Source organism: Equus quagga, chromosome 1, assembly GCF_021613505.1.
Source record: "Equus quagga isolate Etosha38 chromosome 1, UCLA_HA_Equagga_1.0, whole genome shotgun sequence".
Taxonomy (NCBI): domain Eukaryota; kingdom Metazoa; phylum Chordata; class Mammalia; order Perissodactyla; family Equidae; genus Equus; species Equus quagga.
Window position 1 is genome coordinate 74433334 of NC_060267.1, and position 14623 is coordinate 74447956.

Below are 14623 nucleotides of genomic sequence, written 5' to 3' on the forward strand. Positions count from 1 at the left end.
ACGGGGCCAGCCCCTGGGTCTTGCTTTTATGATTTGTCAGGCAGGTCCAGAGCAGTGCTAAGTCTAGGGATAATTATTCCCCACTACTGAGGCAAGACATTCCTAAGCACTTTACTCAATGCCCCATGAATGAGTTTTCTAGTCTAGCTGGAAGGAACAGACACTATCCCCTGTCTGCCCCTGTGAATGCAGAGAACTCTTCCCTCTAATCCTTTCAGATGGTTTGTTTCTCCAACCTCAGGGAGTTTCTTTGCATATACTCTTCAATTAGTACTCTGCTGAATACTTGAGGGAGACAGACTCTTTGCAGATCCACATCTCCATGTGAAGCTCTCGGCTCTCTAATATTCTATTCTTTGAACTCTGGCTACCTTGGTCTCCCCGGACTCTCAATTCTGTTTCCTGAACTCAGATTGTCCACTGGGCTCTGCTTCAGGTACTTCTCCCCGTGCCATGGCCTGGCATCTCTTTCAAGGCAGTAAGCTTGATGATAGAGCTCACCTCACTTGTTTCTCGTCTTTCAGGAGTCACTGTCCTTTATTGATTGATGTCTAGGGTCTTAAAAACTGGTTTTATGTATTTTGTCTTTGTCTTTTTTGGCTATTTCTGGCAGGAGGGTAAATCCAATTCCTATTACGTCATCTTGGCCAGAAGCAAAAATCCAGGATTGACGTTAATCTATTTTTTGACCTCCCTCCTTTTTTGGGAAGGCACTAAGTGGTTCAGATGCTAACAATAATAGGGCTAATTTGGTTTCTGCAATAGGAATCTGTCAAGTAATATACGTCAATGAGAAGCTTCACAGCAATGCCAGATAATACTTCCTACCTGTTTCTCCTTTCTTAGCTGACGCTGCAGTATTGGTTTGTGGGTGCCATATGCTGAATTACAGTTATGTTTTCATCCATGACTAATTTCTGCATCTTCCATGTTTAATTTTTAATAATTTGATGCAGTAATCCATAAATTTATAGTCTTTTACATAATCTTTTATTTCCACTCACCTTGGTGAATAGCATCACTTATTACTTTTTGTTGTTCCTTTAAGAGGAACCTTGTTTGGTCAAAAACAACAGTGGCAAATTCCCAATTAGCAACAGGGAGAGTACAGAGGCATGCAAGTTTTTTAAAGATAGGAGTAGCTGCTGCTTCTAGGAGACAGTACGCTTGGCACTGGCTATCTGCAAAAACAAAAGTATTAAAGGCAGTGTTTTTATAAGGATGGTATGCTCTTTTTGACAGACCAATTAAACATGTTACTTCATGGAAACCTGAACTCTATCCAAATTCTTTTCTGAGTTAAAAATCATAAGGTTATATAGAGGCTTATTTTAGGATATCTATTCTAAATAAATTAGTAAAAACAACCTCCCCACCCCCATAGCATTAGTATAATTTTATGGCTATCTTGTTTATTAGAAAGGATTTATTCAGTAACTAATTCGACATGGCAACTATGAAGAGCCACATGAAGAGAATCACATAATTTTTTCTTTTCCCTCGATTATTAGCTTACAACTTTAAGCCAAACAAATTTATAACAATGACAAATTGTTTTCAGTTTTCACTAAAATGTCAGTATTTAAAGATTTTCATAATCACCTAAAGGTCATAAATAAAATTGAACCAAAAGAATGAAAAGATATTCAAGAACCAGTGTCATATTTCCTTATTGATTTTAATAGTGAGCATGATGTTCTTAAGCAGGCTGCTCTTTAGGAGTTTAGGAGAAGAATATTCTTCTTTACAGCAGGACAAAAAAATGTAATCAGTACAGGAATCAATAATAACTTATTTACATCATCCTGATAGTGGGTAAGAGAAGAGAGAGAGCAACCATTAGCAGTTGATTTTCCGGACTGGGCACAAGAGTATGAGTAGTTTGCTCTTCTCTGATGAATGTGGGGAAGAAGCAGTTTAAATGAAGGAAGAAATAACACTTAGTGGACTGGAGTAGGGCAAAAGGGACAGGCAGAGGCAGTGAATCGGGCATTCCAGGTTTGGAAATAACTTGAAAGTAGAAGTGGAATGAAGAAATATCTGAAATAAGTGAAGAAAATTACGTGGAAAATGAGGTATGTCCTAGATACCCAGGAAAGGGCTTTCAAATTTACTTAATTTAATGCATTTTAAAAGCATATAGCATACCTGATGCTTGAATTTCAATGACATTATCTGCTCTCCTTTCCTGATTTATTTTCTCTAGGGTTTTATTAGTACAAACAATAGGACTTTCTTCTTGAAGAGTCAAAGAATGTTCTTCTTTATCTTGAAATTCTAATAAAAATATTAATTTGCATCACTCAGGGAAACAATGTTGCTTTACTTAAAATGTTTTCTTATAATATCACAGTTGTTAAAGTTCTTTGAAACACATCAGTATTAAGTTGAATGCCTATTCAGGTCAATGGACTTAACACTATGTTGAGTAGCAAGCTGAATGGTAACAGAAGAAAGAACTTTGGCATCAGATCGGTGTTTCAGTCTCAGTTCTGACGCTAGCATGTTTCCTCATATGTAAAATATGGATAAATGTAGCTACTTTGAATATCGTTATAAGGATTAAACAAGTATGGTTCTCAACACCTAAAAGGCACATACTGTTTTACTTCATTTCTCTGCAAATTTTCTTATACCCTTCCTTCTGCTACTAATCCTCTCCTATGCCCCAAGCCCTCCCTGTCTCCATCCTTTCTTAATTAGGTCAATTCTTACTACTCACCCTTCAGCTCTCAGCATTTTCTGTAAGAAGCCTTATATAACTGTCCACCCTACTTCCAGGCCAGCAAAATGCCCCTCCTTTTTGTTTCCTTGGCACTCTGTGCATACCTCTGTCCTGGTGCTTACTACATTGTATTGAAGTTATCTATCTGCTTGTCTGGCCTACTCTATTACACTATAAGCTTCTCAAGGTCAGCAACAGCACCATATTTATCTCTAATGTGTAATTTAATGTCTGGCACATGATGTTCAATAAATCCTAGTTTTCTTCCTTCTTCCCTAAATATTATTACAGAGGACTAAAAAAAAAAAAATATATATATATATATATACTTACAAAGCTAATTTATTAATTTATAATTAGAGTTATATTAAGTAAATATCAATGTTACTCATTAATAATATGATTACAAGATAATTTTAGAAACAGAATACCATCTTGAAACATTTTAAATTGTGAGCTTTAAATACATGGTGAAAAATAATGTAGTAAAACATCCTAAACTAGATTATGTTATTATTTTCAAGTATACTTTTAATTAACTATAAATAATTGGAATAGCTATGATTAAATACTATTAATTATTGGAATTTTTGAGGGGGCCTAATAAGTTGTAATATTTTTTCTTGCCCCTGAATCAACTATAAGATAAGACAAGAAGTAAAATATATATCAAAATATTACCTCTATTACTAGTAAAGACTAAGTTGGAAAAAGGAGCTTAGTTTGAGAGTTAAATGGGCGCTAATTAAACACCAGACCCGGGCAGTTCCCTACCTGTTCCCAGACTACGCTGGACTGGGACGGATTCCCCATGGGAGGGGTCTGCTTGGGAAAGATCGATGACATAGAGAAGCAGAGGAGAATGCCTGTTGCTTGTGGGCAGCTCATTCTCTCAAGCTTAAGCCCGACTTATTCTTTTCAATTGACAACTCAGATAATTCATTCCAACTCCCCTGGGGAGATGTCTGGCCTATTCTATTTAAGGGCAAAGATGCCAGGAACATAACACTAAATGAGGAAACATCAGGAGTACAGAAGCATTCCCACCTAACATCAATAGTCCTTTAACTGTTTAGTAAACTAATGGCTAAATTTTTTTTTTTTTACAAGAAAACATTCTTTTTATCTTTTCCTCCTTTCTTGCTGCTTTCTCTCATTTTCTGTTGTCAATATACCTTACTAGAAGCCATTATCACAAGTATGACAACCAGAAAAGGATGTCAGTATTAATTTTGGAGCGGTTTCCTATTTTTTTAACCCAAATATGAATAGATTATGAAAACATTCACAAATATGAAAATAAATTTTTATTGATCACATTCATAAGGTAATTCTCTATATTTTGCTCATTCTAATATGCAGAAGTTATGCTCCGAATTATGGTACAAATATTGGTTAGAAAGATCTCAGTTACATACAGAATTGTCACCTAGCAAGGTAAGTTATAAGGCGGTAAAACTATTGCATAAAAAGAAAATTTTATGGTGAATATATATAAACATAAAGGATTGCAAAATTCTGAGATCTTTAAATACTATTCTGCACTTTTGCTGAATTTTTCATTGTGAAAAATGCACTGATTGACAAAGGAATATAACTTCAAATAGACCTGTAAAGGCTGTCATAGCATGTTGCCCACAAGCAACAGGCATTCTCCTCTGCTTCTCTATGTCATGAATCTTTCCCAAGCAACCCCCCACCATGGGGAATCCTGTCCCAGTCCAGCGTAGTCTGGGACTGGGGAGGTAACTCTGCCCAATTCTGACGTTTAGTTAGTAAGCCCATTTGACTCTCAAATTCAGCTCCTTTCTCCAACTTAGCCTTTATTAGTAATACAGTAAACTGCAAAATATGTCCTTGTCTTATTTTACACTTGATCCAGGGGCCAGACACTGTGTACATTAATAGAATATAGGACGGTAAGACCTAAGTATGCTCTACTTTCACACATAAATATTTCTACACTTACTTCATCTGGGCCATCTATGTCAACATATTCTAGAATACCTATTTTTTACCAGAAGTGAAATGATATGACACTTTACACTACCTTTTATATGGTTATAAGCTGTGAATGTGAACAGTCACAACTCAAATAGAAATTCTCTGGTAAAGTTAAAAAGAGTAATAAGCAATGAGATGGGCAAAGTGTTCTGCAGTACCACACTAAAAGATAAGTTAAAATACGAAGATAGAACTGTCAGCTAAGGGGCCAGCCCAGTGGCGGAGTGGTTAAGTGCGCATGTCCCACTTTGGCGGCCCGGGGTTTGCTGCTTCAGATCGCGGGTGTGGACATGGCACGGCTTGGCAAGCCATGCTGTGGTAGGCGTCCCACACGTAAAGTGGAGGAAGATGGGCATGGATGTTAGCTCAGGGCCAGTCTTCCTCAGCAAAAAGAGGAGGATTGGCAGCAGCAGTTTGCTCAGGGCTAATCTTCCTCAAAACAAAAAAAACAAAACAAAAAAAACCACTGTCAGCTAAAAGAGAAAAAAGAATGGAAGAACGATCAGGAAAAGTAAGGAATACATACTATGAATCTGTATGGCCAAGTTGTAGAAAGCAAGTTTTACAAATAGTGATTTTTCTTACAAGTTCAAATGCACTTTTTAATTTTTTGGAAAATACATATCTACACTTACACCTGTATCTATATATCCATATCTATCTCCATACACAGTAAGTATCATGAATCAATAACATTTTCTTTGGCTTTGAAGAATAATATATTCTATCTAGAAGAGCTTTATTTCTTTACCTTCTATAATAAACTATACATTTAGTCCTTAAAGTTGTCATATCTACACCAAAATATTACTAAATTACCCACCATTTTTTTCATCACTGTCTGTGACTTCAGTATTTGAGGTGCAAGTCCTATATTTATTTCTCAGCATAATAAAGTCACTCAGAAGGTCCAAATCATTCTCCTGTTTTTCACCATTTTTAAAAGATGCTTTTTCCATTTTTGAAGGGGAAGATGATTCAATAGATGGTACTGTGCAGCCAAGTTCCAAGCAATCATTATTTTCTTCATTTTGGATTATTCTATGAACTAGTTCTAGATCATTCTTTGGTATTTCTTCTCTCATTAGGTTTTTAACAGAGATATCTTCATCAGAAAAACACAGGTCTGCCACAGATGCACTCTTTCGTGGAAGTGATAAATGATCATTTGCAGATTTCTGTTTAATAAGTACAATAGGTGAGGAACAACTTTCATATTCTAGCTGTGCTGAAAACAGAAAATAAAAGATCCAAATGACTTCCATGCCTATATGAGTGTTCTACTATGGTATTAGGATAAATTTTAGTTGTGGCTTCTTGTTCATATAATTTGATCCTTAGGAATACTTTGTTTACTGCTTTGAAAATCAAGTTTTTGACCAAACAAAACAAAATTTTAAAAAGGATAAAAATCCAGCACCTCTTTTTCTTACTACCGGAGCTAGATTATCAGGCAAAGAAAAAATTCCAGAAAAACTCTATTGCCAATAGGCTTACAATAAGTCATAGCCTTGGAGGTAACAGTTACTATAAGGGTCAAAAACATAAACCAAGTAAGCCACAGACCAGAAGAAAATACTTGCACTACATACACTTGAAAAATGACTGTATCCAAAATATATAAAGAACTCATAACTTAAAGTTTAAAAAGAAAGTCAATTAAAAATTTGGTAAAATATTTGAACAATTCTTCATATAAGATAGGCACATGCTGCAACATGGATGAATCTTGAAAACATGCTAACTGAAAGAAGCCATTCACGAAAGACTACATATTGTGTGATTCCATTTATACGAAACACCCAGAATAGACAAATCTATAGAGACAGAGAATAGATTAGTGGTTCTACAGCTGGGGAAAATGGGCAGTGACTGCTAATGGGTACAAGATTTCTTTTTGGGTATAATAAAATTGATTGATGTTCTAAAATTGATTGTGGTGATGCTTACACAACTCTGAATACACTAAAATACATTGAATGGTATACTTTAAACGGGTGATTTGTACAGCATGTGAATTATATTTCAACAAAGCTGTTACATATTTTTTTAAAGAGAAAATATACAAATGGCCAACGAGCATATAAAAAGATGTTCATCATCATTACTTATCAGGAAAATACAAATTAAAACTACAGTGAGATACCACAACACACTCATTAGAATGGCTAAAATTTAAGAATGTCAATACCGAGTCTTGACAAGGATATAGAGTAATTGGAACTCTCACATATTGCTGGTGTGAATGTACAATGGTGCAACCACTCTGGAAAACAATTTAATAGTTTTTTATAAAGTTAAACATACACCTAGCATAAGACCCAGCAATTCTACTCCTAGATATTAACTCAAGAGAAATGATAACACATGTCCACAGAAAGACTTCTATAAGACTATTCCTAGCACTTTTATTCCTGAGTAAAAAATTGGGGAAAAAAAAATCCAAGTAGAGTTGATAAACAAACCTTGGTACATCCAGATAATGAAAAATCCCTCAGCAATAAAAAGATATGAGCTAGTGATACACACAACGTCAGAAATGTTATGCTGAGTGGAAGAAGCCAGATACAAAAGAGTTCACATTGTATGATTCCATAAAGGAAATTCTAGAACAAGGGAAACTAATACAAAGTGACAGAAGGTAGACCAGTGGTTCCCTGATGTCAAGGGTTAAAGTTGGTAGGGAAGAGGGATGGGATAGGGGGAGAATGATTGCAGAATGCAAAGGGGCACAAGGGAACTTTTTAGTGACAGAAATATTCTATATCTTAATTGTGGTGGTAGTTTGATGAGTACATACATTTGTCAAAATGCATCAAGTTATACAGTTAGAATGGGTGCATTTTATTATATGTAAATTGTACCTCATAAAGTTTATTTGAAAAAAACTTAAGTGCCTATAGGGCCAGCTAAATAACGTAAATGAGTGAAGTAAATGGCCAGTGCTTAAATCATAATCTTTGAGAAGAAAATTTTGTATTTTTTTCTTCCAAAATGTAGTCTATAAATTGTTTTTGCTTTTGTTTTTGCTTTTTTTAGAGATATTGGCATAAGAAACATTTTACTTTCCTCTTAACTATACTAAATGTAAGACAAAAGTGCAAGAGTAATGCTAAATGCCAACTAACACCTGGCCTCAATTTGTGAGTGCTTGGAACTGTGGTGAACCGGAAGGTGCATGGTCTGTCTAAAATGCTGATGTACTATTGGCCCCAGCCAATTGTCACCATATAAGAATTTGAGTCTAGTTTTTTGAATTTTAAAGACAAACTCAAAATATAGATCATTTATGTGCAACCCTCCAAATTTTAAATGTTGGTAAATAATTAAAGCACCATATGGATTAATATTACGTGGGTCGAATAGGACGTAAGTGCTACCAATTTGCAACCTCTGAGATATTTTCTAGAGATATCCTGGTATTTTTGGCAGGTAAATAGGAACTGTTTATTATTTCACTTTTCTGATTATTTTCCTCTAATATTTTTTCTTTAACCACTGCTATCCTGACAACTTGCCCATGGCCTCCTGACACAGTTATTGCATTTTAAGCTTCAGAATTAAATTATTATCACAATTCTATTGGACATCAAGGTGAATTATATGCTTTATTTTAGCCTCAAAATAGTTACATATCATAATAAAGACTTTACATAGTTTTATAGATTTAATATATAATTCTGGATATTTGAAGACCTCATAAAATCTTCCTCTCTGTTTTCTTTGTCTAGCAATGTGACCTTTTAAAATCTGACCTGACCTCTTTTAAAATTCTTCTTCTACCAAGGCTAACCATCTAGGCCTTAGAATAGACTGGTCTGCATTTGCTTGAGACAGTCTGTTTATCTATTCTTCCTACCATGTCCAAAGCCCTCTGTCTTCTGTCTTTGAAACATCCCTTGCTGTTAACAATTCTCAACCCAATTCTTACCTCCTTAGAGCAGTCTCCCACCATATACAATAATTTCTAAAATTCACTTTTAAATATATTTATTTACTCTCTGATAAACTAAACGTAAAGTTTCCCAACTCCTTTAAGATCTAAATTTAATTATTGCACAAACTGATTTTAAAACAATATATATATACCTCAAAAAAGTATAATTCAGGCTAAGTATGTTCCATTTACTATAATAGCATACATAGCAACCAAAATAACTCAAAAGATAGATACTCAAAAGACATTTTTGCCTTCTTAAACTGTATAAGTAAAGAATGCTAAAGAAGTAAACTTTTTGGTAATAAAGGAAGATTTTCCACTGTTGAACAGAAATTAGTAGATATGATCAAACACTCAAAGTTCAGCTATGAGGTCGAAAAATAACAGTGCAGGTTTGTGCCTAGGCTGTTGTAAATGGAAACTGGACTAGCAACTAATAATTTACAAAAGGAAACAGTCACTTTAACTGAAAATGCCTAGAAGTCTAAAAACCGAGACTACGGAATTTTAGGACAGAAAAGGATTTTAGGATTAGCTTGTCAAACTTCTTCATTTTTTCAAGAAAGAAAATGAGGCTTAGTGAAGCTCAAAGTTATAAATTCTGGCAGAGCTAGAGCCAATATTGAATGCTGGAATTTGGTTCTTTTTTCCTAACATTTTCTCATTCTGAAAATGTTCACACTATTTACTATTTACTATTTATGTACTTACATTCTAAATGAAGCAATTTTGTAGGCAAAAATATCTCCATTTTAGTATCATCAGAAGATAGATCATCATGAGACAAGTGTGTATTCAGATGTTCCAAAGTTTCTGTCACTATCAGATTTAGTCCTGCTTGTTTCCACCACTCTGCACTGACAGGATTAACCACAAGGCTTTCTTCTTCAATAGAAAGTATCTTTTTCAAATCAGTAGCTGAATATTGACTGTTGGGCTCTTCAGTTCTTGGCACTTAAAAAACAATAACAAACCAAAAAACAAATAGTTGGAAACAGTCCACAGGGCAAAAGAGATGAAAAATACAATAAACAGAACTACACTGGAAATTTCTTATGAAATAGATTTTCACACATAAGGGAAAAAAGTGAAACTTGAAGTTTTATCCAGTATTTTATCTTCAAGATGCTAATATTTATAAAAGTCCAAAATATTAAAGCAATAGAAGTCACACAAAGGATTTATTCCAATCTGTGTAAATATCACGAAGTTAAAATTATTCTGGGGCTAGCCCAGTGGCATAGTGGTTAAGTTCATGTGCTCCACTTTGGTGGCCTGGGGTTCACAGGTTCAGATCCCAGGCGTGGACCTACACACAGCTCATCAAGCCACATTGTGGCAGCATCCCACATACAAAGCAGAGGAAGACCGGCATGGATGTCAGCTCAGGGCCAGTCTTCCTCACACACACACAAATTATTCTAATGTCTAGTAGGAGATGGAACCATTATTTTGTTTGACCAATTTAGTAATTACTAAATTAACTCATTTGATAACATTTTGATGAATTAATATAAGATTTATTAAATCAGAAATTCTAATTCATTATAATGAGCCTAAACAAGAGATATATTTAATCAGATCTTATGATGAATATCACCTTAGATATTGTGGCACAGAGCTTTCCATTTCATTACTTTTTTAGCCTATGCAGAGATGAATCATAAAGTATGGAGGAACTGAAGTAGCACAACTACTTAATATTATTATCTGCATTATAAGCATCAATCCAAAATTAGGATTATAAATTTTAAAATCCTAATTTTGGAACTGTGCTTTTTATAATGGCAAAGATAATAATAATAACAAAACTGACAATACATTTCTACTGATTGTATCTTTTCATCTGTACTTTCTATTTAGTATTCAAAATCAATTAATCTTTACCTGAAAGCAAAAATGGATTCAAAGAGCTTCTGTAGCTTTCTAATTGCCGCACCATACAGTATTTGTTAGCTGATTCTTCAGCAGTAAGCAAACTACTGAAAAGGAAGATTTAAAGTTTAATACATTAATAATATTGAGTCTTTTTGTATAATAAAAATTTTTTTAAGAAAAGTATTTTTCTAAGTATTTCTTACACTCAAAAGCAAATGAAAAACTATTTCATAAATGCATAAACTGAAGTAGAGAGTTCCATAGACCAAATTTCAAATACTTACTTCCTCCTCCCTTGGGAGGGTTTGGCAATTAGTCAGCATCTTAACTGCTCCTGCTTGCCTATAACTTACTCCTACCCCTATCTCCTCAGTGCAACCTGGAGCCAGAGGCTGACTTGGGAGGGTTTTAGCACTTCCTTCCAAAATCTGTGCCAGCACCAACCCTATAAGCCACCCAAAATAAAAATAGAATTTAGGTAAAATTACTGTGCTTACCATACAAAATAGAAGCTTTAACACAAATTTTTATAAAATTGCTGTCCCCAAGTCCATTCTAAACAGAAATTCTGGAGCCTCTACTGGCTAGGGATTAGAACTATGAAAAAGTTACGTCTGCTCTACCTTCTCAGGAAGTGACAGGTCCTAAAGTTTAGTTCAAGTCCTTTAATTTTGGTGGGGTGTGAGTGATGTGTGTCTGTTTATGTGTTTTGGGGTGCTGGGGGAGAAGAGAGGAAATATGAATGACAATCAGTGTAAATCATAGCTCATCAGTAGCTATGAAGTTACTAGCCTTGGTAGCAAAGAGACCATTAATTCACAAATCCTTTAATCTATGCTCCAAACCTCCCACTCCGTCCTGAGTGAAAACTGATTGTATTCTGTTTCTCTATTCATATGGAATATACATGAGCATGCTAATTGTAAGTACTGCTAGTTAAATGGACAGCCCTGGGCAGTAGAAAGCTAGGTTTTATGTCTAAGCCATCCAATGTACACATGTGATCCAAAAATCTGGCATGTGGGAGCAAAATTTGAGAATCTAGACAATTCTCAAACCTTAAAAAGGTCTCTTTGACAACTAAACACCTCAGATTGTAGGCAATTATTTCAAAGTGAAAGGGGAAATATTTATGCAAGACCATAATATAGACAAATATTCTCAGTCTTAACACAGCTTCCTAAAGACATGTCCGAATTTGATATATTCTTTGGTCACATTTAAAAATATGTTCACAATTCAGTAATCAGTTAGTACGGAAACGAAGTCTTATGCCATATAGACTTTTATTCTTAGCCGCATAAAATCTAGCATAGAGTTTTAAATGTGGTAGGCACTAAAAATATCTGCTAACTGGGTACATTTCCAACCAAAATGCTGTGTTCTGAAATAAAAGTAATTGGGACCACAAAAACAAGTTAAGGGTACAATAACATTACATCTTATTTTTCCCTTTTTCTCTTCCGTTGTTTTTTAATTTTAACATGTCTTTGTTTTTAGTTCACAGTTGAGGTGTAAATCCATTTTTAAAATAGGGATTTTTAAGTTTTCATATTCTCAAACCAAACAGAAGTGATTTACCTCTTGCTAGAAAATGTAGTTAATGACGAGACAACTGCTTTAAGTTGTTTCAAATGACCCTAGAACCTTTGGCTAACTTAAAAGACTTTTTTTCTCTAACTTTGGCAAATCGATACATAGATAAGACTTACATTTCATAAATTCTCAATAGATGATTGAGTTATAACAATAAGTAGATATATAAATTGTGGGATTAAAAAAAGTTGATTGTAGTTTAAGAAAACACTTTTAATACCAGATTGAAATTCTGAGATTATTCTAATTTCTGCTAGATTCTGCTTCTAATTACCAATCTGCCTTAACAGATGGAGTAGGGTATATGGAGTAAATAAAAGAGTAAAAGAGGACTTAACAAGACAGTATAGGTCCTGCAAATAAACATCTTGCACCTTAGCAAAGGGACGAAAAGTATTTAGACCAATTATAGGTAGTTTCTGTACTCATCCCATGCTATTTTTAGAGCTCATATCTGATAATGGGCAGTTCTAGTTAATGGTAAAGCTCTGTGTAGCACAGATTTACCCATCAAATGAAATAATTCTTTGCCAGAAGATGAAGATAATCGGGGCCCTGAAGGCCAGGCTCCTCCATCTCGTGCTGTGACGCCTTCCTGAGACCATTAACAGAAGCGGAACAGCTAGTGATGAGTTGCTCTGGTTGCTCCCAGTGACCCAACAGCATTCTCCTCTGGCAGCTCAGTCAATCACAGCTAAGAACTCAAAACCCAGCACACGGTTCTCACAGTGTCCTCTGTGGGAATAATTCATTAAAGACTTGTAGACTTTCCTGTAATTTTCCTGAAAATGTGTTATTTTAGGGCACATTAAGTTCCAGAATTACAGTGGGAAAGGAGGCTGTACTGGTTATGTTCCTAGTTTTGTAACTGGTGTAAGAAGTAGAGGAACAGGTGACTTTATTCCAGATAGCAGACTAATCTAACATAGAAAACATAAGTTTCATGTATGCCATATGGTATAAGACAGCAACCAAAGCTGTCTCAGGCTCTGTCAGAGGACAAAGATGCTGGGCTATTAAGCTATGCAATTTTGGCTCAAACTAGAATACAATGATCCAATGCTGCAATATCAATTCTGAGAAGATTACAGACTATTCTGCACAGCAACAATGGGTATGGAACAGATTTGTGGATCAAGCCTTGGTTCTACACGTCTAGTTCCCCCAATACCAATACCACATTGACAGAGGTAAACAAGGTCATCCTCTACTAGAGATGGGATGTGATCCCTGGTACTCCTTGGGGGTACCAAATCTATTGATCAACCACTGAACACACTGCTCTGTGATCCTTGGCTATTCCTGGTCAGAGAGCTACGACAAATCTTTTAGAAGACCTCATAACAACCTTGTGAGGTTATCCCAATACTACAGAAAAGGAAACTGAGGCATGGGCAACTAAGGTCACAGAACTAATAAGTGATAGAACCAGGTAACCTGGCTCTAGTTCAGGGGCTCTTAACCAGTTCTTATGGGCTGAATTGTGTCCCCCAAAATTCATATGTTGAAGCCCTAACACTCAGTACCCCAGAATGTGACTGTATTTGGAGCTAGGGCCTTTAAAAAGGTAATTAAGTTAAAATGGGGTGATCGGGGGGGCCAGTGGGTGTCCTTATAAGAGGCGATTAGGCCACAGACATGGACGGAGGAAAGACCATATGAAGACAAAGGAAGAAGACAGCTATCTACCAGCCAAGGAGAGAGGCCTCAGAATGAATCCAGCCCTGCTGATATCTCATTCTCACACTTCCAGCCTCCAGACTGTGAAGAAATAACATTCTGCTGTTTAAGCCACCCTGTCTATGGCATTTGTTATGGCAGCCCTAGCAAACTAAGACACCACTACACCATCTTTCATGGCAGTGAGTGCCAACAGAGGCAGTGCCATTGGCAAGGGTCCAGTGGCAAAGTTCTAAGCAGATGGTTCCAGGGAGAATCTTTTAAATTTTTCAAACTGTCTATTTTTAATGGTAATATATTCACATTCAAAATACTGAAAGTATAAAGGAGCCTGGCACTATCACTTACTAGCTCCCATATTGCCAGGCTACCCAGTTCCCTTCTGAACACAATCAGTGTTACCTGATTCTTCTATGTCCTTCTACAGATATTTTACACATATAAAAACAAATATGTATATACATATTCACATATTCCCTCCAGTTGCTTACTATAGACACTGTTCTATCTTCTACATTTTTTCACAGAGATGTCTTGGAAATTGCCTTTATATGGAGAGATTTAATTAAAGACTGCTTGTTCTGAATTGTAATTTGAGTTCCAAATATAATCTTCACTTACATTTTACAAACAGGAGAAAATGGAAATGTCTGAAGTCCTGTACATAACGAACTCACTGAAGAACATTGGTTTGTTAGGAGCAGAGGACTTAATGGCATTTCTAACTCCACTAGAATACAAAAAAAATTTAAAAATCATAATATTACATAAACATTGAATAAAATTGAGTATAATTTAGA

General features: G+C 35.4%; 1 protein-coding gene across 1 annotated transcript in view; it reads right to left on the reverse strand.

The window, feature by feature from the left end:
- Positions 1–14623, reverse strand: part of SHOC1 (shortage in chiasmata 1) — a 75936-nt gene that overhangs the window by 30861 nt on the left and 30452 nt on the right. Inside the window, exons 10-15 of the mRNA XM_046684203.1 lie at positions 14445–14553; positions 10557–10651; positions 9381–9623; positions 5553–5957; positions 2149–2268; positions 1005–1181 (exon numbers count right to left, since the gene is read on the reverse strand). Coding sequence (XP_046540159.1) covers positions 1005–1181; positions 2149–2268; positions 5553–5957; positions 9381–9623; positions 10557–10651; positions 14445–14553 — 1149 coding nt within the window. The remainder of the gene's footprint in view (positions 1–1004; positions 1182–2148; positions 2269–5552; positions 5958–9380; positions 9624–10556; positions 10652–14444; positions 14554–14623) is intronic.